The 24,697-nt window shown below is 48.2% G+C and overlaps 11 protein-coding genes across 11 annotated transcripts; 4 read left to right on the forward strand and 7 right to left on the reverse strand.

Moving 5' to 3' along the window:
- Positions 1–925: 925 nt before the first annotated feature.
- On the reverse strand, positions 926–1,768 carry C7M61_004185 (putative ATP-dependent kinase; the record flags this gene model as incomplete). Its single annotated transcript, XM_024859508.1, has 1 exon — positions 926–1,768. The coding sequence occupies one exon, from the start codon at positions 1,766–1,768 to the stop codon at positions 926–928; it is 843 nt and encodes a 280-aa protein (XP_024712177.1).
- A 593-nt stretch (positions 1,769–2,361) lies between these two features.
- Positions 2,362–3,129, reverse strand: C7M61_004186 (uncharacterized protein; the record flags this gene model as incomplete). Its single annotated transcript, XM_024859509.1, has 1 exon — positions 2,362–3,129. One exon carries the CDS (start codon positions 3,127–3,129, stop codon positions 2,362–2,364), a length of 768 nt encoding a protein of 255 aa, XP_024712178.1.
- A 334-nt stretch (positions 3,130–3,463) lies between these two features.
- Positions 3,464–5,941, reverse strand: C7M61_004187 (uncharacterized protein; the record flags this gene model as incomplete). Its single annotated transcript, XM_024859510.1, has 1 exon — positions 3,464–5,941. One exon carries the CDS (start codon positions 5,939–5,941, stop codon positions 3,464–3,466), a length of 2,478 nt encoding a protein of 825 aa, XP_024712179.1.
- A 499-nt stretch (positions 5,942–6,440) lies between these two features.
- Positions 6,441–7,058, reverse strand: NUO1 (Nuo1p; the record flags this gene model as incomplete). Its single annotated transcript, XM_024859511.1, has 1 exon — positions 6,441–7,058. The coding sequence occupies one exon, from the start codon at positions 7,056–7,058 to the stop codon at positions 6,441–6,443; it is 618 nt and encodes a 205-aa protein (XP_024712180.1).
- Positions 7,059–8,201: 1,143 nt separating this feature from the next.
- Positions 8,202–9,041, forward strand: C7M61_004189 (uncharacterized protein; the record flags this gene model as incomplete). The annotated part of the gene is made up of 1 exon (XM_024859512.1): positions 8,202–9,041. One exon carries the CDS (start codon positions 8,202–8,204, stop codon positions 9,039–9,041), a length of 840 nt encoding a protein of 279 aa, XP_024712181.1.
- A 134-nt stretch (positions 9,042–9,175) lies between these two features.
- On the reverse strand, positions 9,176–10,994 carry C7M61_004190 (uncharacterized protein; the record flags this gene model as incomplete). The annotated part of the gene is made up of 2 exons (XM_024859513.1): positions 9,176–9,973; positions 10,374–10,994. 2 exons carry the CDS (start codon positions 10,992–10,994, stop codon positions 9,176–9,178), a joined length of 1,419 nt encoding a protein of 472 aa, XP_024712182.1.
- Positions 10,995–11,998: 1,004 nt separating this feature from the next.
- Positions 11,999–12,757, forward strand: C7M61_004191 (ubiquinone biosynthesis protein; the record flags this gene model as incomplete). Its single annotated transcript, XM_024859514.1, has 1 exon — positions 11,999–12,757. One exon carries the CDS (start codon positions 11,999–12,001, stop codon positions 12,755–12,757), a length of 759 nt encoding a protein of 252 aa, XP_024712183.1.
- Positions 12,758–13,805: 1,048 nt separating this feature from the next.
- C7M61_004192 (uncharacterized protein) lies at positions 13,806–14,489 on the reverse strand (the record flags this gene model as incomplete). Its single annotated transcript, XM_024859515.1, has 1 exon — positions 13,806–14,489. The coding sequence occupies one exon, from the start codon at positions 14,487–14,489 to the stop codon at positions 13,806–13,808; it is 684 nt and encodes a 227-aa protein (XP_024712184.1).
- A 1,026-nt stretch (positions 14,490–15,515) lies between these two features.
- C7M61_004193 (uncharacterized protein) lies at positions 15,516–16,043 on the reverse strand (the record flags this gene model as incomplete). Its single annotated transcript, XM_024859516.1, has 1 exon — positions 15,516–16,043. One exon carries the CDS (start codon positions 16,041–16,043, stop codon positions 15,516–15,518), a length of 528 nt encoding a protein of 175 aa, XP_024712185.1.
- Positions 16,044–18,469: 2,426 nt separating this feature from the next.
- Positions 18,470–20,176, forward strand: C7M61_004194 (uncharacterized protein; the record flags this gene model as incomplete). Its single annotated transcript, XM_024859517.1, has 1 exon — positions 18,470–20,176. One exon carries the CDS (start codon positions 18,470–18,472, stop codon positions 20,174–20,176), a length of 1,707 nt encoding a protein of 568 aa, XP_024712186.1.
- Positions 20,177–21,502: 1,326 nt separating this feature from the next.
- C7M61_004195 (uncharacterized protein) lies at positions 21,503–23,614 on the forward strand (the record flags this gene model as incomplete). The annotated part of the gene is made up of 1 exon (XM_024859518.1): positions 21,503–23,614. The coding sequence occupies one exon, from the start codon at positions 21,503–21,505 to the stop codon at positions 23,612–23,614; it is 2,112 nt and encodes a 703-aa protein (XP_024712187.1).
- Between the last annotated feature and the right edge of the window lie 1,083 nt (positions 23,615–24,697).

A 24,697-nucleotide genomic window follows, 5' to 3' on the forward strand; every position in this document is an offset into this window, starting at 1 on the left:
GTCATTCTCGGAGCTGACTCCAGAACAACCACCGGCACCTACATCGCCAACAGAGTCTCAGACAAGTTGACCCAGATCCACGACACCATCTACTGTTGTCGTTCTGGCTCTGCTGCCGACACCCAGGCTGTGGCCGACATTGTGAAATACCACTTGCAGGTTTACGCCAGTCAGTTGCCACCGGGTGAAAAACCCACCACCAAGGTCGCTGCCAGTGTTTTCCAGGAACTCTGCTACAACAACAAGGACAACTTGACGGCGGGCATCATCTGCGCAGGATACGACAAGAAGAACAAGGGCAAGGTGTTTTCTGTGCCCATTGGCGGCTCTATCCACGAGCAGCAGTACGCCATTGCCGGTTCTGGTTCGACGTTTATCTATGGATGGTGTGACGAGAACTACAAGCCAGACATGGAGAAGGACGAGTGCGTGGCGTTCATCAAGACGGCGTTGGGCGAGGCCATCAAGTGGGACGGCTCGTCGGGCGGAGTGGTGAGAATGGTGATTTTGACGGAGGCAGGTGTGGAGCGCTTGATCTTCTACCCTGAGGATTACCAAAAGTGAGGCCGGGGCTGCTAGAGGGCCGTGGTTCGTGGTATATACAAATCAAGAAAAGAGAAGTTGGTTGTAGGAGGGGTGATGGTGAAGTGGATGTGAGAGGTATACGGTGTAGGACGATATGGGATTGGAGTCTAGTCTACTTATGCAATTTCCTACTCAATTGATGAGATGAAGCCATGAGATTCAATTAACGCCGTTTTACCGACTGAGTCAATGTATGTAGATGCCAACGCTTGACGATAATTGACCATGACAAGCAAATTGAGGCATTATAGTAATTCAATGAGTACTCTTCGATGATCCTTTAGGTCACCGTCATCGACAAATGTTCGAAACCCTCTCCAGCCGATCAAGTGCCAATCCCTTAGACAACTTCGATCCCGAGAACCTCCCTCTTTTCGTTAATCCTCATCCTGAGGTTCCGGCCCTTGGTAAGTGTTCCTCCTCGACACAACCGCCAGTAGTACAAAACGTACATCGGCATGTACCGGTCCACAAACGCCACGACCTGCTCCTTCGTCATGCCAGATCCCTTTAATCTCTTCAATTCCTCCTCCTGCTCCTGCCTCCATGCGTACACACTATCAGTGGAATCTGTATCCAAAAAGACAAAGTAGTCGAAGGCGTCCCAGACGGGGTTGAATTTTGCAAGCTCCTCGTTCACCTCCTGAAGATGGTAGAACTTATGCTTTTGCACTATGCTCGAAGGCCATTGGCCAAAGTATGCTGTAGAGAAGAGCCCAGGCTCTAGAGCTCTGTACCCGTTGAACCACCCCTCCATGATGACCAAATCGACGTTTTTGAAAGACTGCCACGTGTCCTCCGGCGCCCTGTCGCCCTTTCCAGAAAAAGCACTCTTATCGTAACGAGGAATCTTCACTGGTTCTTGAGCTTTGAGCTTTTTGAACACATCAAGCAAAAACGGCACATCGTGTGTTCCTGGAAGACCTCGGCCCTGAAGAACTTCATTTTCTTCCGATTTAGCCTTCTCGGTGACCTCCTCCTGCTGTTTTCTAGGAAGGTAGAAATCGTCCACCAGAAACCCAGCCACTGCCAAGTTAGGCTGCGTGGATCTGTAATGTTCAAGAAGATGGGAGACCATGTATGACTTGCCCAGGCCCTGGGGCCCGCTGATGCCCACAATGAGTGGTTTCAGGTATGGCTTGGTCAAAAGCTGGTCTATGTATTTGGCTACCTGGGTGCTCATGGTGATATTGTGGGGTAGTTCCGCGCACCTTATATAGGGTGGAAATTCCGGGGTGGTGGCTGTTTTTCGTTTTTTGGAGTTGATGAAAATTGGTTGAAATTGCTTCTATTGGTAAAAGGATTGGGTTTTAGCTCTTTGAAGGTACTCAATTGGCAGTGTGAATGTTAGGGTGGTGGACTATAATGGCTGCTAAAATGCACCAAATGGTGTTAAACCTACCATTGAAGATGCTTGAATAGTTTTTTCTTTTCATTCATCTTCTTTTCATTTCTCTTATGATCAAAACTCCTTGTAATTGTCTCTCAATCGACTAATCTGACTCAATTGACAGAATGGACCGTGAAGCTGGATGATGGTGCTACTCGTATCTGATCTCAATCCCTAATCAGCCCTCTACTTATGAACTAATACATAACCACCCGAATCATGAAGCATGCGATTGTCATTGTTCTCTAAAAAACCATAGCAAACTTCACTCTTTAATAGTATTCAATCCCATTGTCTTCACAGATTACGGTCTCTGCACTATCAATCATCAACCCATCTTTCTACACCGCCTCCTCGTATCTACCGTCGATTATCTATAACCTCGCCTAAATGGCCTTGGCGTCCCGGAGCTTGGCGACCAACTCGTCCACGTTTTCAACCTTCACACCTGGTGCACGGGCAGGTGGCTCTTCCACCTTCAACGTCTCCAAACGGCTGGCGATCTCCACGCCCAAATCGCTGGCCTTCAACTTCTCCAATGGCTTCTTCTTGGCCTTCATGATGTTGGGCAACGAGGCGTAACGAGGCTCGTTCAATCTCAAATCGGTCGTCACGATCATGGGCAACTTGGCCTTGAGTGTGTCGGCACCGCCGTCCACCTCTCTGGTCACGCTGACTTCGTCGCCAGAAACCTCAACCTTGGAGGCGTTGGTGGCCTGGGGCCAGTTCAACAAACCAGCCAAGATCTGACCGGTCTGGTTGGCGTCATCGTCAATGGACTGCTTACCCAAGATGACCAAGTTGGACTGCTCTTTTTCAACAACCTTCTGCAAGATCTTGGCCACATTCAAAGGCTCAACCTCCTCTTCACCAACATCCACTAACGTGGTGGTATCAGCACCTTTAGCAAGTGCCGTTCTCAAGATATCCTGAGCCTTGGTGGGACCAATGGAAACGGCGTGGATTTTCTCAACCAAGCCCTTGTTGGCCTCTCTGAGCTTCAAGGATTCCTCCAATGCAATGTCACAGAAAGGGTTGATGCTGAACTTCACACCCTTCTTCTCAACGCCGGTACCGGCCTTGTTGATTCTAGGCTTGATGGCGAAATCAATGACCCTCTTGACAGGGACCAAAATCTTCAACTTTGTAGACATTCTCGCTGCAGACAATCGTTATGAACGTCCTGTTTGGCGCTGGACTTCAGTTGTTTGGCTATCGCTCACTCGCTTTTTTTCCAACCCGAGATCGATAATCGGTGTGTCCGACCTACATATTACTCACCACCACCATGAGTCCTTTTGAAGCAAAGCTCCGGGGTGGTGGTTTTGTGACTCAATTTTTTTCGTTTTGTTGTCACAGTCTGTCTCTTTCAGATTGTTGTTTGTCGTCTGAAAGCAACCTTGTCATTTTTGTCATTACCCATATTAGCGAATGTCGGTCGAGGGACGGTACTAGTACCCTTCATTAAATTCCTGCTGAGCCCATAGTCTAAGGCCTGTTTAAGGAGAGTCTGTTTCTCTGCTTCATCTTCTCAATTCTAGCCTTCAACTGAGCAGTGACTTCAGCGGCCTTCTTCCAGTTGTCTTCTTCAGAAACATTCTCCTTGGAACTGGAGGTGCTGTAACTGCTTGTATGACGCGTGAGCTCGGCCTTTTTCGGACTAGGGTAGTTTTGTTTTGGTTCTTGGAAACCTGAAGCATTATGTCCATCAATAGAAAGACGGTCCACACGGGAGCTAAGCTCATTATTAGTGCCTCTTGACTCCTCGCCCTGAAGCTCTACCGTTCTTGTGGGCGAGAATAATGGCTGTGGTGGGTCGGATCTCCTCTCTTCAATCAACGAGTCTGGGTTGCCAGTTGGGTTGAGCTTCAACATGGCAATAACCTGTTCCATACTGAGGATCTTTAGCTTAGCATTTCCTGCTTCGTTCTTGTGATGAAGGATCTCAGCGTCCTTGTCAATCACCTCCTGACGTTTGGCGGCATTGTCGTCCTGAAGAGTCTCAAGCTGAGCCTGAAGCTGTCTCATCTGCTCGTAACACTGCTCCCTCTCTCTCTCCCATTGGCTTTGTGACTCAACAAGCCTCTTTGTGTGAGCCAAAAGCTCCTGTTTCTCCTTCCTGAGAGATCCAAGCTCACGGAGCTGTTCGGCGTCGATTGAAGGCCCCTTTTGAACAGGCTCTGGTGCACTGGGGGTTGGTCTTGTTGAAGACGACACCAACAGACGACCGGTGAGACTTCTCACAGAAGACGGGAGCTTCGTTGTCTCGGGCTTTTTGGCAGGAGACGTAGCACCACGTTTTGAAGGAATAGCTTGAGATGAAGTAGGCTTTCGGAGAGGTGGGACCAGAGAAATCTTACTGGTAGAGCTTGTAGCCAAACGTGATGGCTGCTGAGGCTGTTTCCGTTGTGGCAGGGCAGCACTAGCTGTGGTTTTGACCTCTGCCTTATCGTGAGCAGCTTTGACCTTGGCCAATCTGTTCTCGTCCACTTTCTCCAAAAATCCCTGAAGCTCTCTTTCTCCGGTGATCTTCATCAATGTACCTATCATGTCTGTAGCAGCCTGTCTTATAGTCTCCTGAGACTCACTTAGAAGTTTCACACCGACTTCCATTATGGCATCAATTTGTGAGCGTTTTGGAGGAACAGTGGCATTGGCCAAACAACGACGTAGGTAGTCGGTTGCCGAAATCTTGACTTGGGGTGTTCTGTGCTTCATACCATTGAGCGTTTCGTCAAGGACGTCGCCTAAAGAAGACGATTGGTAGATGGAGTCAAGTGCGTTACCTAGCGCCTCTGTCACTGCTGGTTTCCTCTCTTTGTTCCTGTCGATCATTGGTCCCACAACTAAATGTTGATACTTGTGGAAACCCTCCTTGAGACCCTTGGACAAGAATTCAATTCCGTTAGCAGCTAGCTGAACCACCTGGATGTTGGCGTCTTTCATACACTTGGCAAAAATACGAACCAAGTCAGTATAGTCGTCGTTGGCGAGTTTTGGGGCCTTGGAAAGAACAGCATGAACTTCGTCAAGGGCTTCCTTACGGTCCTTCCACTTAGCGGAAGCCATTGAGCTGTGCAAGTTCAGCGGTAGTTTCAGGAGTACCTCCACTGGCTCCAACATCAGGAATGGATCAAACTCCTCAGCTGGCGCTGCCCCGTTCTCCGGTGTGTTTTCTGCATCCATATCAACGTCCTCATTCTCGTTCTTACTCTGCTGAGCCAACTCTTCTTGTTGCTTCTTCGTAAGACGCTTTTGTGTGGGTTTGTCTCCTACAACCTTTTCAAAATCAGCCTGGAGGTCCTTCTGTTGCACCGGTCTTAAGCTGTCCATGAGCACCAGCGTGAGACCTTGTCCCATCCACTTGTAGATTTCGACTGTGAGTGTAGTTGCTTGAGCACGGACGTTTTTATCAGCATGAGAGAAAAGCTTTGCGAGTTTTGGAATAACAGGCTTTGGAGACGCCACCTGGCAGCCAAACTGTTCGATTATTGAGTACACTGCATTCACAGAAGCAGCCACGAGTTTGGGAAGTCTGTTGTCAAAAAACGGCACAATTTGTTCAATGACAGCGTCTCCGCTATTGGTGAGCTCCACTATCCACAAAAGAGCGTCCACAGCCTTTGCTTTCGTACCTGCTCTGTTTGAAGAAAGACCCTTCTCACATAGACTAGTTATAAGACCAGCGTTCCTCAATTTAGCAGCATTATTCCCGTTACCGCCAAATTCAAAAAACAGACAGACTGCCTGTAGAGCAGCTTCTTGTGCCACAACATTGGAGTCGGTCACGATTTGTTTGACGAGTTCGGGCTTCTGGCTGAATATGGAAAAACAGGAGTCGTCTGGACCTCTCGATTTGGTAAATTGATCATTAAGCGCGGTGTAGCCGTCTTGTCTGACCTTCCATACTTTATGGACGATTTTTTCCTCGACGGGGAGATTTGTATAGTCCTCTTCGTCTGCCATACTGAAGGTAGTAGTTGGTAGTGGTGATCTTGGGGTAAACAAACACCCGCGCATGCAGGTTGGCTGCAAACAAAAGAGGTATTCCACTGGAAATGCAGCAGAAGAGAGGGATTTTTTTGAAAGAAATTTAAAAAACTAATTGGGAAGAGATAAAGAAAGCTAAATTAGATGTGAGTAGGCTTATTTGAGTGTTTGGTTCAGCTTTTGGTGTGGTAGATTAGTCTCACATAACCATCTCATCAGGCGAAAGTTGACAAACTTGTTGAAATGAAAATGAAATGAGTTTCTCAAATTATTTCATTCCAGAACTTTCTACCCTAAGCAGCCTTAAGCAGCTTTTAACTTTGAAAACAGTATCCACAGTACCTTCGTCTCCTACAATTGGTCAATGCAACGTCGTTATTACAAGCTAAGCTCGTCTGTATGTGACATAACGGGCAGCGCCCGGTGTGGCCAGGTGACAGGCCGACCACGGTTTTCATCTATCCTCAATCCTGATTTACTCCACCGTCTTGGTGTACTTGGCAACAATCTCCTCGTAAGGCTTCAAGTTGAAGCCCCAGCTCTCCTCGCCCTCACGGTTCTCGTAGTACTTCTTGATGTCAACACCGTGGTATGGGTGGTGGGCCATGTTGAACCAGGGAAGAATGAACAATGCAGTGAAGGAGTACTGCGAGTTTCTGTTGGCGATATCCTTCATTCTGTCGTCCAACACAGACTCGTTCTGGTGGTATGGCAACTTCTCCTCCAGCAACAACTTCTTGATTTCGTATCTGTCCTTCTTGACCTCTCTGGCGTTTTCAGACCAGCCCAAGAATCTTTTACTGGATCTGATGTACGCAAGGTAGAATCCTCCGAAAAAGCCCATCAACGTGGCAGCTCTCAAAGCTGGAGCAGGCACCTTGCCTGGTTTTTTGAAAGCACCGGCCACAGGCTCCAATTTCTCCCAGGCCACAAGACCCACTGGGAAAGCTGCAGTAGTAGCACCCCAGACTGCGATGTCGGAAGCTCTGAAGTACGAGATGACTCTGGTGTAGTAAGGGTCCGAGTCAATGAGCTCATAGTCCGACTGGGCAACGTCGCCTCTGACGGGCTCGTAGGCTTTGTTGTAAGACATGGCGATTGATGGTTGATTATGGGTGTTGATTTTCTCACGATATGATTGGGTGCGTGCGCAGACCGGTCACGTGCCGTGGTTGCAAAAGTTGAAAAAGTGGTGAAGGTGCCGTGGGGAGGCGGAATTTGGGATCGTGATAGTAATTTATTGAAATAGTATCATTCCAGAGGGTGTGTCCTTGTTCATGGGATGAATTGTAGGTGTGCTGGGTGACTTATGGTGGTTTCGCAGCCAGCTGAGGGTGACGAGGAAGAGATGGTGAAGAGGTTTTGAAGTAAATCGAATAATGAATTCAAAAGTTGGAATATGGATTTGGGTATACATAGTTTTGGCTGGTCAGGCTGCCAATTTATCTGTTTGCTTCAGAAGTGATGTGTTGAACTGACCTGAGTGGTGTGAACGTGGGTCCGTATTGTGACTACAATGCTCGTCAAATCGACTGTATTTCCTTTATCCCAGGGTTTTGTGAGCTTTTTCAATTCCGTTTGTTGCCATTATATGTGAAATTGGTATCGTTGGTTCATGGAAGTTTGCGAGATTTGCTACATTTCAATAATCTTTTTGCTTTCGTATTCCTTGGTGTATTTCGCAGCCTCCAGCTGGTTTTCATTAATAGTCCAAAACGTAACGAACATCAAAACTTTTGAATTCGTTTGAAGTGATAATCTCAAACCTAGGCTAGAGTTTTCTTATTACAAATAGATATCATTCAAATCCCATTTCTTCTTTTCGAAATCAATAGCCTTACAAGCCTTACAGTCGGTACTCGCAAGCACAATTCCGCATGAGCTTAAACCACACCATTTTCACCAAAATCCTGAAGAATGAAAAATCATTCATTGTTTGTTCATTTTATTAATGCCCTTCAAAATAAGCTACACCTTATAAAATCTTCAAAATACAACCACCCACCTCTATCCTCATCCTCCACACTTGGACCCTCTCGCAACGAAGTACCCTATCCAAAACGCCTCTCCACTTCAAAAGAGCAACCATTCTATTTTCCTCATCATCCTTGAAAACTTTCCATTCCCTGGAATTACCCCAATGGGCTATAAACCTCTACATCCGTGACATCTCCACCTACTCAACTGAACCTGTCCTGCACTGCTGCTTATCGCTTATCACCAACTACTCTTCTTCATGGCTACACTGTCTCCACGATCCCTTTTCACCAGGGTCATTAATGCACCACGAATACACAATGTGCCTGTTCTTAATGTCGTGATAATCTCCGTGCTCGGGTCGTTTCTCCTCAAACTCACAACAAAGTACAACGACTTGTACATGAAGAGCTCCTTGGTCACGATTATAGTGACCAACTTGGTGCTTTACGGCATTTCCGAGACATTGGCACAATCGCTTCTTAGCTATAGAGGCCTGGCTGAGCAGTTTTCTGTTACCGTTAACGAGCCGTCGTACGATATAGAGGCAGAATTGGGAAACACTTTTGAAGACGACGATCCGGATAACGATACCGAGCTGCTCCGAGAGGAACACGTCACGGAGTTTTTGCAATATCTAGATGGTGAAGAAGTACAAAGTGAGGGAATAACTCCGGCGTTTTTGGGTCCTCAGTTGACCTATTTTCTGTTCAGCAGACTCGCTGGATTCATGTGCTGGGGCTTTATCATGGGAATGGCGCAGTGCTTCTGGTATAAGTTCTTGCAGATTTACTCCAAGGATCCTAAGGTAGTTGAGGTTATCCGGAAGGTGCTCAGCGATCAGTTTTTGTATTCGCCAGTTTCGCTCTTTTGCTTCTTTGTCTACGGTACCATGGTGTTGGATAACGGCTCCTGGGATGATGCCACCGAGAAGCTCAAGAAGATCTACCTCAAGACGCTCATGATCAACTACAGTGTTTGGTTTCCAGTGCAGTTTATCAACTTTTTGTTGGTGCCCCGTCTGCTTCAGGTTCCGTTTTCCTCCTCGATTTCCGTGCTTTGGAACTGTTTCCTTTCCATGAGGAACTCCCAGTCGTAGACACACGGGTATTCAACTGGACAATAAGTGTGCCCTTCTACACTGCTACGACGTTATTTGCATCAATTCCGTTCATACGTACAACCATGGATGCTACCGGAGACCAGAAACATCTTCGTTCTCCTACTCTGGTCTCACAAGTACATGCCCAGTGTTAGTCCCGAGTTGATCTTACGGACATGTGCACTGAGCTGCTTGATATAACTGGCTTTCCCCTGCTTGCCCACAAGGTAGCCACCTATGAGTTCTGCAGCGTCCATGACCAGGTCAGCGTCAACCTTCTCAAAACCCAGGTGGCCCTCTGCATTGAGCACCAAAACATTAGCATTGCCCAATTGGCGGGTCTGGAATAAACGAGAAGTCACCGCTGCAACTATGCCCGTTGTGTAATGAGGAGGCTTGATGGTTGGAACCTGCTTGAATGCATCAACCGACAGGGCAATGTCTAGTCTGCATAGCGAGGTTCCGTTATTGAGTGGCGAAGGCGCCAATGCAATCCATGATGTGATGGTGGTGCCCAATTTGATGATTTCGCTGGCAACCTTGTTTTCCGCAATGGGGTTCATGAAGTGGGGGACGATAATGGCAAAGCCAGAGCCGCTTTCTCCAAATGAGTAAATGGGGATCTGCTCGGCCTTGAATTTTCGCCCTAGCGCTTCAAGGTTGACAGCGGAGTAGAGCTGGGAGTCTTCGTCGTACTCCTCGTTGGGCACGATGTCCTTCAATTGCGGATACTCCACGGCAATATGGCCCACGACATTCTTGTTGGGCACTAATTCGAGAACCACGCCAATGTTCTTGGGCACGATCACGATGGTCTCTGGTAGATCTGATGTGGTCAAGGATTTCGTGACCTCCGGCACTAATGGTGGCGAATCTGGCTCGTCGTCGAATGTGTGACGTGGATTAGGCGTTTCGGCCCAAGGTTTAAACTGTTGTTAGTATAAGCTGGTGGCTTGGTGGCGTAATCACATACTAGCATGCTAAAGAGGAAGGTAGTTGATAGTGCGAATGTGGAGGAATGGGTGCAAATCGCGAGGAGGTCTGATAAGAGGCCTACTGGACCGGGGTATAGACACTATAAAGATTTGCATTGATGGATGGAGTTTGTAGAAGAAAAGTCAATTGGGCATATTTTGTGCTTGTTGAGGGTTGACCATTTATAGACCTTGACTTCTGGAGGTGAATGGGTTACTATTGCAATGGCTGTATCTACTGAGATTCTATCAGAAATATACTTTTGAAGACAATTTCTTCCAATTAATGTATGAAAGCCAAGATGGGTGCAATTTGATGCTATGGAAGCTGGTCCCCAAGGCATGGCACCCTTACCACAATCTTCGTTCCCACAAGCACACACTGAGTAACTGGTGCAGTGAAAGTTTGGCTCTTTTCGATCACCTCAGAAACAGAAGAAATGTGCTTCCAGTAAGTGTGGTAGTATTCGAAGAGCTTGAAGAGACGAATGAAGTCGTACTGCTGATTCGATCTGACCAATGCCATATGATCAGTAGGAGTCTGCAATAGAGCTAGCGCTTGATTTTTTGCTCCCACATATTGGCTATTCAAATTCTTGAAGGTACAACCCCAGCACCCGACTAGCCTTTTGGCAAGAAGAGTCTTTTTCCTCTGCTCTTGCCTTTGAATCCTGCTTACTCGATGGAGCTGTGAACCTCCTTGTTCATTAAGTTTGGCGTTGGAAAGTACCATCTGGAGATCACAATGAGGCTTACCAGCCAAAGATTGCCTGAAGAGAAAGGGTTTCTTCACCTTGAGTCCTGAACAAACAAGGAAGTGGTTGGGATCGTTTGACGAATTTGACTTTGAACGAGTTTCAACCTTGTTTTCGGGGACTTCGTGGCAGAAGGTTCTAGTGATAATGTTATTTGCATCTGATAGACTCTCTGAAACAGGCTTAGAGAGCTGGAGGGCAAGTTTAGTGGGGGCTATCATATTTTACGGTTTCTTAATCAAAATCGGTAATGGAGGGCCGATTGAAATGGGTTCTTTTTGGGTAAGGTTGTAAAAGAGGAAAAAGCAGTAGGTGGTTGAGAACCATATACGTTTGTACCTCAACATGAGAGCCCTAGCCAACACCCGCTTTTCATTGAAATACTCAAGTCAACAGTTTAATGAATTAGAAATTCCATTATGTGGATCAATTTGGCCAACAGATATTGCCTTTACGGTCAGTCAGTGTGTAAATGGATCTGGCTGCAAATTCGTGGTAAACCATAGAGAGATCACCAAGCCCCTCGTTGATCGAACTACTCAGCTTCGCTCACCGGTCTTTTCCATCAAGAAGACATGTCTAGCAATAATTACAAAATCCATCTAGTCGATGAACGAACTCAAGCATCATCAGTATTGAAGAACTACAGCTCTATCGAATTGTCCACACCGTGTGAGACCCACTGATCACCAGGTTTCACGACTCTTCTCACATATAGTCAGCACAACTAAGAAAACGACGCTTACGAACAGAATAAACACAATCTTCCAAACCTTCAACCCACACCACTGAAACACCTTAACCAAAGCCGAGAGCGGCTATTCTGGTGCAGTTCGCATTTTGCAACCATTTCTGTCAGCCACCGAAAACCACCAAATTCGACCAAAATACCAATCTTTTCTTCAATTTTCCAACTTTAAAACTCTGGCCTTCCAAAATACCTCGAGAAAACGCTGTGCATACCATTCCGACCGCCCCGTCGTATAACCCTTCAATCTACCATACCCTCCATTACAGGGTCCACCAATGCCCATCCACCATGACCGGCTCCCCTCCAAAACCCCCAATTCACAATTCCATTCACTCAACACAAAACAACCTTACCCTAAATCGTCATAAATCGTCAAAAAAGACCTTATTCTCCCACCCCACCCCACCTCCATCTTCACACCTACTGCGCGCGAAATCAGCTCATATCTCCATCAACACCTACCACATCACCACAATGCAAAGCACCCTCAGAAGCCTCCGCGTCGGCTCTCGTTTCGGAAACCGCCTCAGTGTGGCTAAGTACCACTCCGCCCTGCACCCAAACATCCTTATCAACAACAAGGCTCCAGAACTGATCCTCCTTACCAAAGCCTTGGACTACCTTCCCAAGTACGGTTTCCACAAACAGTGTATTGACGACGCCGTGCGGGACCTTGGCTACGCCGACTCGCTTCAAAGCGTCATTGCCGCTAATCCGCTGAACGAGTCGCCAGAGCTCCAGCTCACGCTTTTCTGGTTGAAACACCAAAGACAGAAACTCTACGAGCATGTGCTTGATCCCCAGCTGGAGTTCCACAAGATCCCCGACGAGTTCGACAGAGCCGCGTACCTCTTGAAAGAGCGTCTTTCATACAACCAGCCCGTGGTGGGCCAGTTGGCTTCGGGTCTCTCGCAGCTCGTGCTTCCATACAACTGGAGCGCCTCGTTGGCTGAACTCCACGCCTTGAGCGACGACATTGCCTACTACGCCGGCGACATGTCCAACGACCTGGCTTGGTACGCCAAGCGCCTTCTTCTTTCGTCTATATACGTCAAGCTGGAGCTCTACATGCTCCTGGACACACCTCCGTTTGACTCCACCAACAGCTTTGTCGATCGCAACATCCAGGCGGTCCGCTTCATGGGCGACTCTTACAACGCCGTGGAGCAGTGGTCTTTTTTCAACGCCGTCTCCTTGCTCAACCTTATCCGCTCGCAGCTTGCCCGCGGTTGAGTTTTACGCCATTTGCGTCTTGGTCTGTAGGAGCTTGCCACGAGTCTCCTCCATGTGCTGCTGCTGCTTCTCCAACTTCTCCTCCACGCGGCGGATCTCGCCCTCGATGAACTCGATTCTCTTGCTCACGTTGAGCTTGGCCTCGGCAAAGTCCTGTGGCATGAGCACTGGGCCCGTCAACTTGTAAATCTGGGCGCTCTCGTCCAAATCGCCGAATTCCTCAAGGACAATCTTGTTTTCCTGGAGCTGAGTCTCGAGCTGCGAACGGGCCGCACTGAGCTCCTGGAGCTGGGTCTGTGATTGGGTGAAATCCAACAGGAGTTTCTCAAACTGCTCTGCTACCGATGCCATGGTGTAGTTGAAAGTTGGCGATGCGCGATCGCACCACTCGAGAGGTACCTCCGGACCAGAAGGAAGGAAACGTTAGCACCGTGTAAATACATTATGCCGTAAAAGAAAAAAATAAATAAAAGATGAAGAAAATCACAGAATTCGTAATGATTCCGATGATAGTAGAAATATAATTGAGGTTATGGATGGGTACGTAAAAGGTATCAATTGGTTCAACAGTGGTGGCTAAATACAAGATTTGGGTAGTGTGGCAGGTTTCGGTTCTCATTGGGGGATATTCGTCGTCATCAGATGTTGGTGGTTTGAAAGGGGGCTGGAGTGACGATGAAGATAGTTGCTGGGTATTACTGTTGATGTCCAGGAGACTGAAAGGAGCCCATAGCAGGTGCCCAATAAGAAGCCCACAGAACTCAAGGTGGATTCAATCAAGCTTGGACTATTTCTTGTCAATTCAGAGCAAGTACCTGGAGATAATCTATCGAAGGAGTTGCAATGGTAGTGAAAATTGCACGAAGGTCACGGCTTTTGGATGATATCAATGTCAAAAGCTAGCCACCCACATTTTCCAGAACGCCGCTTACCCAATTCAAGTCAGAATGCTTTCAAAGCGCCTGGAAACACTCCTCCCGAGTTGGCCCCTGAATATCACCTTCAGAAAAACCTGCTACCTGCCTTCCATAACCCTCCTAATTCCCCCCTACTCCTCATCGTCCTCCAGCATGGGGCACTTTTCGTCCTCCCGGTCCTCCTCGTACTCGTCAAACCCATCGTCTTCCTCGTCGTCGTCCTCCTCAACCTCCACCAACTTGTCCGCCTCGGTCGGAAGGAAACTCGTATCGTTGGGATCCACAATCACATCGGCAACCTTCACCCGCTCGTACGCCAGAAACCCCTCGACGTCGCCTGCAACGTCTTCCTCGTACTCGTCTATAATGGCCAGGTCGTCCAGATCCAGCTCATTCTCCTCCGATTCCACATCCATCGAGTCGTCCTCAATAGCAGAATCGAACTTCCCCACGGGCTGGTGGATCACCGGGCGTAGCTCGTGACTCGTGTGCCTTCGCTGTGCCTCCTTCTTGTTCCTGACCGCCTGAGACATACTCATAGCCCGGAACTTCCGTTCATTGGCAGCTCTTCTCTCATTGGCCAACGCCCGCAGCTGCTGGTACGGCGTGGCAAACAAGTCCTGGTTGAACAAAAACCCTTGCCCCTGTTTCAAGGAGATGATGGTGTATGAGGAGGAGTCAGGGAAGAAGCTGTGGCTCTCGTAGATGGACGGTATTTCGTCACGGATCATGGTTTCGGAAAGCAGCGACTTTCTTCTGTACCAGGGGGAGTCGACGGACGCAAAGGGCAGGAGCCGCCTTTCTTTTTCCGACATGGCGCCTGGGTTTATGGAAAGGTGGATGGAGCAGAAGTAGTAGTGGTTGTTAGCTGTAGGACTGTGCGATAAGGCACGATAAGGTGAATTCAGCTACTTGGTCAGGGGTTGCAAGGAAAATGTGAAAAGAGAGTGGAAGGTTAGCTTAAAATAATAAATGTAGATGACGATTTGGTGACTTGGTAATTTGGTAATTTGAAATTTGCAGTTGCTTTGTTTGACGGTTAGTTCCTGGTGCCTCGGCTGCGAATCTCGGTTGCGGTCGGATTGGCCTATTCTCGGGAGGTGCCGAGGCCATCGTGTGATGATGATTTAATTTTTGTGGATTACGTGGAATGAGGTTTTGGAGGAATTGGTGAAGATTTTGGAGATTTTGGTCAGTGCTGGAAATTTGCCCTTGGTTGCTGCATCACAGTGTCTCAAAAACGGTGGCATGTATCCAATACGGAGGGAGAAAGCGGATCGATTTGGCCAATAACGGTAATTTTTCAAAAAAAGATGAAATCAGATGATGAGTGGATGCGTTGGAGGTGAGGAAGTGAAATCATAACAAAACTAAAAAAGAAGGATGGAATTGAAAGTGGTCGATTTTGGAAGTATAGGTATTGCACTGAGAAGCGTACTCAAGATACACCCATTTGAAGTGTACCAAGCAGTTCAGTCATTTCCAAGACTCCGGCATTATCATCAGTAAAATTCAATAAAATAGCTCTTCACCGATGTAAGCTGAATTATACCTTCTCCACCTCACCACCTTTCAATACAAACTCTAACACCTGCAACCACTCCTATATTCCTGGAACATCAGCGGCTAAATCACATCGTCAATCTCCTCGGTTCCCCAACCAATAAAGCCTACTTAATCCAGCCAATGTCACCAAAAATCCTACTTCATCCCACTCAAATCATCCTCTCCTCCCTCTTCCTCAAAAACCTAATACCTACCCACCTAAGCCTTCCTACACATCTCCCATATCATGTCTCGTTACTGCTATGTACAAACCCAGAGCCGACTGCCTGAGCCAGCTATATCTTCCATGCCTCCTGACGCATGCGCTGCTTGAACTTGTTCATCACGTACTTGAGTCCTTCCTGTGATTGGGACATGTTCTTCTGGAACCGGCGGTGGCCCCACATCTCGATCCTCTCCTTCATGCCCGCAAAGTTGCTCGAAAGCTTCACCTTGCTTTCAATGTGTGTACGTGGTCCTTCACTGGTGTAGTGGAGATACTCCTCGACCTTGATGAATTTCCTGTGGTCGACATTCGAACAGTATGCCCACATGATGCCGGACTTGGGGTCAATGACGGTTTTCTCCATGATCCACGAGTCCAAGGACGAGCCCAAAAAGGGCTGGATGAACAAGGGCAACAGGCCCCTCTTGACAACTAGCTTCGTTGTTCGGAGCATCCCCGAATCATCCACGTACTGCTCCAAGGTGTCTGAGCTCTGCACGTGCTTGGCAAACGGGTTGGGGTACTTGTTCATGTACGCATACGACGCCGTGGCGAAGTTGAAGTCGTACAGGTTGGACGCCTTGATGAACTGGACCATATAACGTTGTAAGGTGAGCCAATGGAGCTCGAAATTGGTAAGCGATATTTTCCATGCAGTGTGCAGGTCCGGCTATCTCGAGCCGACTGGTCAGAAGTTAAGGTGGTACCTTTGATGTGATTTTTTAATTATGTGGTCTAGGGGATAAAGGTGATTTTTCTGGGTCTTTTGTTACTTTTATAGTGGCGCTTCGGAGTGAGGGGTACGGAAAGAGTGGGTAGGGTAGGTTTGCGGTCACCGAGGATACCGAGACAATGAGGGGGGAGTAGCAAAACAATATAAGAGAGTTGGCTGGAAGGAAAATTAAAAGAAGGCAATTTCATGAAAGACGTAAAAAAATTGTCATCGTCAGTGAGAAATGTAATAAGATGTTGGAAAGGCTGGATGCATCGGTGTGTTGCAGTCTCGCTAATGGTAACCGGATGCAATTGGTGAAAGTTTAAATAGAGTTTTTTGATAACGCTGGATGGACAAAGATGCGCCGTCTGAGATCCAGCATCATTTCTCGGATTACCGAGGCTCGTAATATTGTCTTATTAGAAATCTTTGCAGTGACATTGCATTGGCGTCTAAGTACTGTTAGACGAGGACGCCCAAATCCATTTGCATAAGACGATAAGGCTGGACATTCGGGTCTTCTGCTCTTCAAATAGTTTTAAGTGCTATCTAGGATGCATGTTCTTTGCTTTGCACCTTTTAAGAGCCTTGCCAAAAGTATCTCAGAAGGATGTCCTTTGATCGAATTCACTACCTATCACTACCTCACCAGAAGTAAGGAAGCTTTTAGACTTCTGAAAAATACAGTTTCCGAAAAATTGCATCGTTATAGCCAACCATCTCATCCATAGAGTTCACAGCCTTCGCTATCAAAGAACTTTTCACCATACAGCCACCTCAGCCCTGAACGGTTTCCAAGACCACAAAGCCAAACCCAAAAGCCTAAACAAAAAAATCATTGAAACCTTAACAATTGGACCGCCTACGTGGACCGCCTGAACGACCTTCCAAAATGGTCTCCCAGCCTCTAATGCACCGCTTTATTGCAAACTGCAACGTGCTTCACTGCCTACCATAACCATTCAAAACGCTCCAACAATCCCCTAATCGCCTTGCATCCACTACGCCATTGTCCGACCCAAAACCCACCATTCACAGGAAAACAACCATTCTACAGTACTTGCGGATCAACACTTCCACTACCCCAAGCCTCAGTATTTTTCAAAACACCCTGTGGGGGTGGGGTCTCTCCACTTGCCTAAAACAAAGTGACAGCTCGCTAAGCGAGAATGCTACGGTTCGGAGCCAAAGCCTACTTTGTACAAGTGTTCAAAAAACAAGCTGGTTACGCAAAACTGGCCATGGCAAGTCAATTCTATCGATTGCTAGTGCCTTCCAACAGAACACCTAATTTTCCACATTGGGCCTACATTGCCGCTAATCAGGCCGTCCGTTTCCATGCTGAGAGTTATTTTCCAATGCAAAGCCCATCGGGCTCGGGGAAATCAGCTGGTGTGTGGAGAAGCTGCAAAAAACACCTGTTCAAGGTTCCGCCACGGCGTTTGCACCCAAACGCGGGAGACCTAATTTTTGAACACCTGAATAAATTTTTATCAAAAACGACTTAGGCTTTGGTACGCCGGCGGCAAGCCATTGTTACTTGTCATTAGAGGCCAAAAATCATCGGGAATGGGGCCCTTTGAAGAACCGAAAAGACCGTTGGGTGTTGCATTTTCCACAATAAGCGGCGTGCGTAACGTCGGTTTTGCCTTTTCGGTAGCTCATGTTGCTCTTGGGGCCTCAGCCCTGAAACGGCCACCAGCCCCGTCGGCCATATACCTCCGGCGAGGCTTTAAAAATGTAATTTATTTAGATGGTCACCTTGGACAGTGTGGGGCCGGATTAATATAGGGGTGAGCCCGGGAAAACTTTGGTTTAAGCCGGGCCCCGATCGCACCGAACTGCCCTAGTATGGCAAGAAAAAGAAACGACGCGGTAAGAGACCATCTTCGCTGAGACGCAAAGACGGCATACAGAGACGTCACGGTGCAGAAGCCTGGCTAGCGTGCATGCCTGTGCATACGGCGTTTTCCCACTAACCAACAGCATCTCAGCAAAAAAACGCAAAACGCCATTGATAGCAGAAAATTTCCGGTGGGTCACCATTTATCGATAACAAATCATCTGTGCTCTCCGCCCGCGTACCCCATACACGCTGATCTGCGCAGACCTTTTATACATATAGATCTCGCTTTGGCCCACTTCGGAGTACTCGCCAACCTTTTTGCTTTTTTTTTTTTTTCTTGACGAAAACCTTCCAGTCCCTGTTTAGGCACCGCGGGCACGTCACTTTTCTTCTTCAACAGAGTTTTGACATCGCCAAGGCCGGCAAATTTTCTTAGGCCACAAACTACAACTTCTTCATCACCATGAGCAAAGCTGAAGAGAAGATCGGGTTCCACAAGGACTCCAACTCCATTGAGCCCATCATCTCGGAAATCAAGCCATATTCGTCGGACGAGGAACCCGACAAGGGCTTTGTCGGTAACTTCATCGACTCATTCAGAGAGGACAAGGAAAACAAGACATTGGACCACAAGGAGCTCAAAATGTCCCACTTGTGTGTCATTGCGCTTAGTTCCGGTCTCGGAACCGGTCTCTTGGTTGGTTCCGCCACCAAGTTGAAGTCCGGAGGTCCTCTCTCCATTCTTATTGCATACATCATCGTCGGTACCATGGCCATCTGTACCATGAACTCTGTCGGTGAGTTGACCGTTGCATACTCGTCGTTGCAAGGTGGCTTCAACGAGTGGTACCAGAAGTTCTTGGACCCTTCTATTGCATTTGCGCTCGGCTGGAACTACTGGTTCCAGTGGATCACCACCATTTCGCTTGAGTTGGTCACTGCAGCATTGACGATCAAGTTCTGGAACTCCGAGCTCAATCCAGACATTTTCGTCACCATTTTCTTCTTGCTCATTTGCTTCATCAACCTTTTCGGCGTGAAGGGTTACGGTGAGGCTGAATTCGTCATGAACTCCATCAAGCTTCTCATGCTTCTGGGTTTCTTCATCATGGGTCTTTGTATCGACTTGGGTGCTTCCAAGTCCGGATTTATCGGCGGCAAGTACTGGAGAGATCCAGGTGCCATCACCAACTTCAAAGGCTTGGTCACCTGTTTCTCCACCGCTTCGTTCTCCATGGGTGGTACTGAATTTTTGGCTCTTTCCGTCTCGGAAGTCAGAAACCCTCGTACGGCGCTCCCGACCGCCATTCGTCTTGTGTTTTTCCGTATCATCTTCTTCTACCTCGGTACCTTGGTGATGGTCGGTCTTTTGGTGCCCTACACCTCCGACAGACTTATGGGAACCAACACGGAATCCGCCAACGACGCTTCTCCATATGTGCTTGCAGCAGACCTTCACTCGGTCAAGGTTGTTCCTCACATTGTGAATGCCGTTATTCTTAATTCTGTCACTTCTGTGGCCACCGCTGCCATGTACTCGTCCTCCAGATTGTTGCGTTCTCTTGCTCAGCAGGGTTTGGCTCCAAAGTGGTTTGACTACACTGACAGAGCCGGCAGACCATTGAGAGCGTGGTTGGTGAGTATTTTGGCTGGTATTTTTGCATTCATTGCCGAGTACGAAAAACAGGCCACTGTGTTTGACTGGTTGATGTCCATTGTGGCGCTTTCCATTGTGTTCATCTGGCCTGCTCTCTGTATCTGTCACCTTAGATGGAGAGCCTGTTTGAGATACCACAAGATCCCCTTGGACACGCTTGGTTTTGTTTCTTACACTGGCGAGTGGGGCTCCTGGCTTTCTGTGATTATCAACTCGCTTGTGTTGATCGGACAGTTCTGGGTGGCTCTTTTCCCTACCGACAAGGCCGATGTGGCCAATTTCTTCCAGAACTACGCCGGTGTGCCTTTCCTTTTGGTGTGTTTCTTTGGGCACAAGATCTTCGCTGGTAGCTGGACGAAATGGTGGCACAAGATCGAGGATATCGACATCGATGCCGGCAGAACCATCTACGACAAGGAGCAGTTGGAGTTGGACCGGGAGGAGCTCAAGCAGAAGGTGGCCAGCGCCCCGTTCTGGAAAAAGCCGTTTGTGTGGTTTTTCAACTCGTCCTAGACGTCACGATTTATGTTGCCACGACTATCGTTTGCATTGTACTATAGACCAATGGATTATGTATTATTGGAGTGTAGGGTAGGCGTTGACCTATAGCCATAAGGGGGATATGTTCGATTTTCAGAATTTTCTTGACATGATAGCAGTTAAAAAATTACCTACAATTGAAAAATAAGGTTTTTTTGCTTATCGCCTTGCATTCTCTATCGCCATCTGAGACCATCTCCCTCCATTGTGTGCAACCGAACGTTCTAGACAGCCATTCAGGAGCCACTCAGGAGAAGCCACCCAGCTATTGCTATTCGTCAATTTCGTCAATTTTCACAATCTACAAAAATCTACAATACCCAAAAAAGTGACGTCGCCCCGCTGGCACGGGCTTCTTGCTATCAGGCTGTCAAACCTGTCTATTGCCATGGAGCCGGGTCGGCTATCTTGTGATTTCGATCATTTAAGAGTCTCCACAGGGGTCCCTGAATCTGTTCAAGGAGACAATTTTAAGAAGAAGTGTTAAAAACAAAAATATGTATTTTGCTCAATTGAGGCCCACGAGGTAGATGGGTGCCAAGAAGTGCCACTTCGTTGACGTCAGTAACAAAGATGACATCCTCGGAGAAGCCTCACTAACACCGAGGCAGTGTGGTGACGGCGATTGAGGCAGTAAAGGGTCAAGTGACCTTTAAGATGAAAAATTCACAAAATTTAGTAAAAAAGTTAAAAACTCTCAAATTTTGATGCTCCATTTCCGCTGCATCGTGGTGTGGCTATGAGGCCTTGGCAGCCGCCCTTTTTGCACCCATTAATTTCAGCACCCCAGGAACGGAATTTCAGGATTTAGCGGTTAGGCCTCTTTTTACCGCCTCTTGTTTGTATGCTGGATTGGGAATATCGTTTAGTTGATCGGTTTTGTCGTTAAGGAAGATCTTCAGCGTCCGTTTCACCAGTCGTAGCAATGTGTCAATCACTATCAACATATTGAGGCAGAGCCAAAAGCCCAAAAACGTAGAGACGATCAAAAACGAAGAAATAAGCTAAATGTCAAAACATAATTCAAATCGTTCTGGAATCCCCTTCATCACATTGTCCACCTCCATCCGGCACCCTCGTGGTGCACCAAACGGCTCCATCAACACAACCAAAGCCCCCTCGGCATTGCTACCAAACTCTCAAAACCTTCTCTTCAACCCATCCAAAATAAATAAAAACCCTCTTTCTCTGAAATTCTCCCACCCCACATCCTCTTCTAGATCCCCCACCTACCCATCCTTCCTTCATGGTGCGCACAGCCCTAGCAACTTCATCTAAAACCACCTACTGCTTCTTTACATGAGCCGAATTCGACATCCCCGACTGTCTGCTGCCTGGACCAGGCCTGCTGTGCTTCTAGCGCTGCTTGCCCGGATGGTGCACGCTTTTCCTATTCCGACTGTCCGTGACATTGACGTGAAATCCTCCCAGATGACCACTGAGGAGTTCTACGCCAATCTCTTCACCTCTGTGTTTTTGGTGTTGGCGGGCGGTGTTTTTGCCGGTTTGACTTTGGGCCTTATGGGCCAGGACGAGGTTTACTTGAAGGTGATTGCTACTTCCGGTGACCCGCTGGAGAGAAAGTACGCCAGAAAGGTTTTGCGCTTGATTGGAAGAGGAAAGCACTGGGTGCTTGTCACTTTGTTGTTGCTGAACGTCATCACCAACGAAACCTTGCCTATTGTGTTGGACCGCTGCCTTGGTGGCGGCTGGCCTGCGGTGGTTACTTCTACGGCTTCCATTGTTATCTTTGGTGAAATCATCCCTCAGTCCATCTGTGTCAGGTACGGTCTCCAGGTGGGTGCCTTGTTTGCGCCGTTTGTGCTTGTGTTGATGTACGTCATGTACCCGGTGGCATACCCTTGTTCGTTGCTTCTTGACCATATCCTTGGTGAGGACCACGGTACCGTGTACAAGAAGAGTGGACTCAAGACCTTGGTGACTCTCCACAAGACCATGGGCGTTGAGCGTTTGAACCAGGACGAGGTCACCATTATCAGCGCTGTTTTGGACTTGAAGGAAAAGACTGTGGCTGACATCATGACCCCCATGGATTGCGTCTACACCATGTCGTCCGACTCCATTCTAGATGAGGCTACCGTGGAGGAGATCTTCAATGCCGGTTTCTCCCGTATTCCTATCCACCTCCCGAACGAGCCATCCAACTTTATTGGTATGCTTCTCGTTCGTGTGTTGATCTCTTACGATCCGGAAGATGCTCTACCTGTGGCCTCGTTCCCATTGGCTACGCTTCCCGAAACCGCCGCTGACACCTCGTGTTTGAACATCTTGAACTACTTCCAAGAGGGCAAGTCCCACATGATTGTGGTTAGTGAAACGCCTGGTGAACCTACGGGAGCTTTGGGTGTGCTCACTTTGGAAGACGTCATTGAGGAGTTGATTGGCGAGGAGATTGTCGACGAGTCCGACGTCTACATTGACATCAACAAGAACATTAAGAGAACCAATCCTGGTCCTTTGTCCCGCCGCCATTTGACCTCATACTTGCACAACTTGTACCAGACCAACGACGCCAAGAGAAACTCTGTTGGTTCTGGCGGACAAAACACAATCATTAAGGCAAATCCTATCACTACATCGCCCAATGTCATCCGTGCTAGTGCCGAGGGTCGGGCTCTTGGCTCGCCCATGCTTGCACCTATGAACAGGGCACTGAATCCGTTGGAAACCTCCAAGTCTTTCGTCACCATCAAGAAGCCTCTTCAACAGCATGAGGTGCCTGGATCGCAGCCGACTTCCGTGGGCAACAACTCTGTTCCTGGACCAAACCGCTCGCATCCACATGTGAAGGGCGGCTACGAGCCTATCTACACCAGTGAAGAAGCCGCTTTGCAAGAGGCGCGTGACAGACTCAAGAAGGACGATGACGAACTGAATGGCAACGACGGTGGCTGTGAGAACGACAGCAACGGCCACGGCTCGAACCATTATCACAACAATGGCCACTCTGACAGCAACCTACCGAAGCGTGATGGCGACAGAAGGGAGGTGGAAACAGACATTTCGGAGATTGTCAAGGACGGCAAGAAGTCCGAGGCCGTGTCGAAGAAGCTGTCGCGGAACTTCTCCAGAAAGACGTCTAGAACCGGTTCTTTCTCGGGTTCTGTTTCCAGAACCGGGTCCCGGAGAGGGCTGAACTCCAACTCGCACTCGGATGACGATGGCGTTGCCCACTCCGACCCGATTCTGATGGAGTTCCTGGAGCTGCGTTCGTACCGAACCGGCGGTATCGTGGAGTCTGTGGTGAACGTGCAGGGCGTCCACAAGACCATCATCGAGGATATCAGCGATAGCGAGGACTCGAGCCCCGAACAGGGCAGTCTGACCAGTCTGCGTAAGAAGCGCTACAGCAGTAGCGAGGAGGAGAGCCAGCGTTTGGTGAACTTCTAGCGGCTGGCGACGACATAGCACATATTACAGAAAGCTACATTTATGAGATGGAGGTGTAGTCGTAGCGGAAGCGGCACCGAATTTGCGCTTTCGGGAAGACGAAGGTGAACCATCAAGGGATGCAATTCAAACTTCAAGGAATCTTCAAGAAGTGGTACCCGCCTTATCAGTATTCCTAATGCCCCACCAGCTTATCTCTACAGTAGACGTCAAAGCCGGTAAGCGATGCAGGGTCCACCTTCTAGAAACCAAGACACCCAAACAACCCCTTCTCTTCAATTTCCATACTTCCATTTCGCCATTCTCTACCATCCCCTTGGCTCTTCATCGCGGAATTGAGCCCCACGTCATGGTTATCTGCCCTGCTCCAGATGCCGTGGTAGGATCACAGCAGATGGCTGCGAAAGCAAGAAACATGTTATCCACAGTTCCGGCGGGTCACAAAAACGACGTCTGCTAACAAATCAGAATAGCGTTTTTCGATCAGACAACAAATTTGCAGACAACAAATTTGCAGCTTTTTCTGATTTTTTTGTAGAGTCTCCAGACCACTCGGCCCCTTCGGCTCGGCAGATACGCAACCGAGGTATTTTTCAGTCACCCCAGCCGAAGGCGTAGAAACAGCCTCTCGAAGGGTAAAAACGAAAAAGTGAAACCACAAATCCACTAGGACTGCTGTGGCCGTCACTCGACGAAAAGTGCCCTGTTTTTCGGCTTTAGCCCTCGGTGCCGCCGCATCCGTGTGGAGCCGGTGAGCCGATTCATCTGCCCAGATTGACCAGATTGGTGATCAAAGGGAGCAGAGAAATCTTAAGAGGAGCTTTTGGAAACTTTGAAAACTTGAAAATACCGCTTCTTTATACCACTTCTTGGAATCCGCCAAAAACCGATTAATTGATACCCCCGCTACTGGCTTTATTTCCCCAAATCAACCTGGTAACCCACGGTTTCGCAGCCATAGCTGAAGCACTCAAGCCCCATACCTTCAACACTCAAGCCCCGTATATCCAGCGGATTCCGCCTCAAGCCGATTTTCAAAACCACATTCCCAAAACCCCCGTCACCCTCCGCCAACCTACCCAC

This window comes from Candidozyma pseudohaemuli (assembly GCF_003013735.1).
Source record: "Candidozyma pseudohaemuli strain B12108 chromosome Unknown scaffold00013, whole genome shotgun sequence".
NCBI lineage: Eukaryota > Fungi > Ascomycota > Pichiomycetes > Serinales > Metschnikowiaceae > Candidozyma > Candidozyma pseudohaemuli.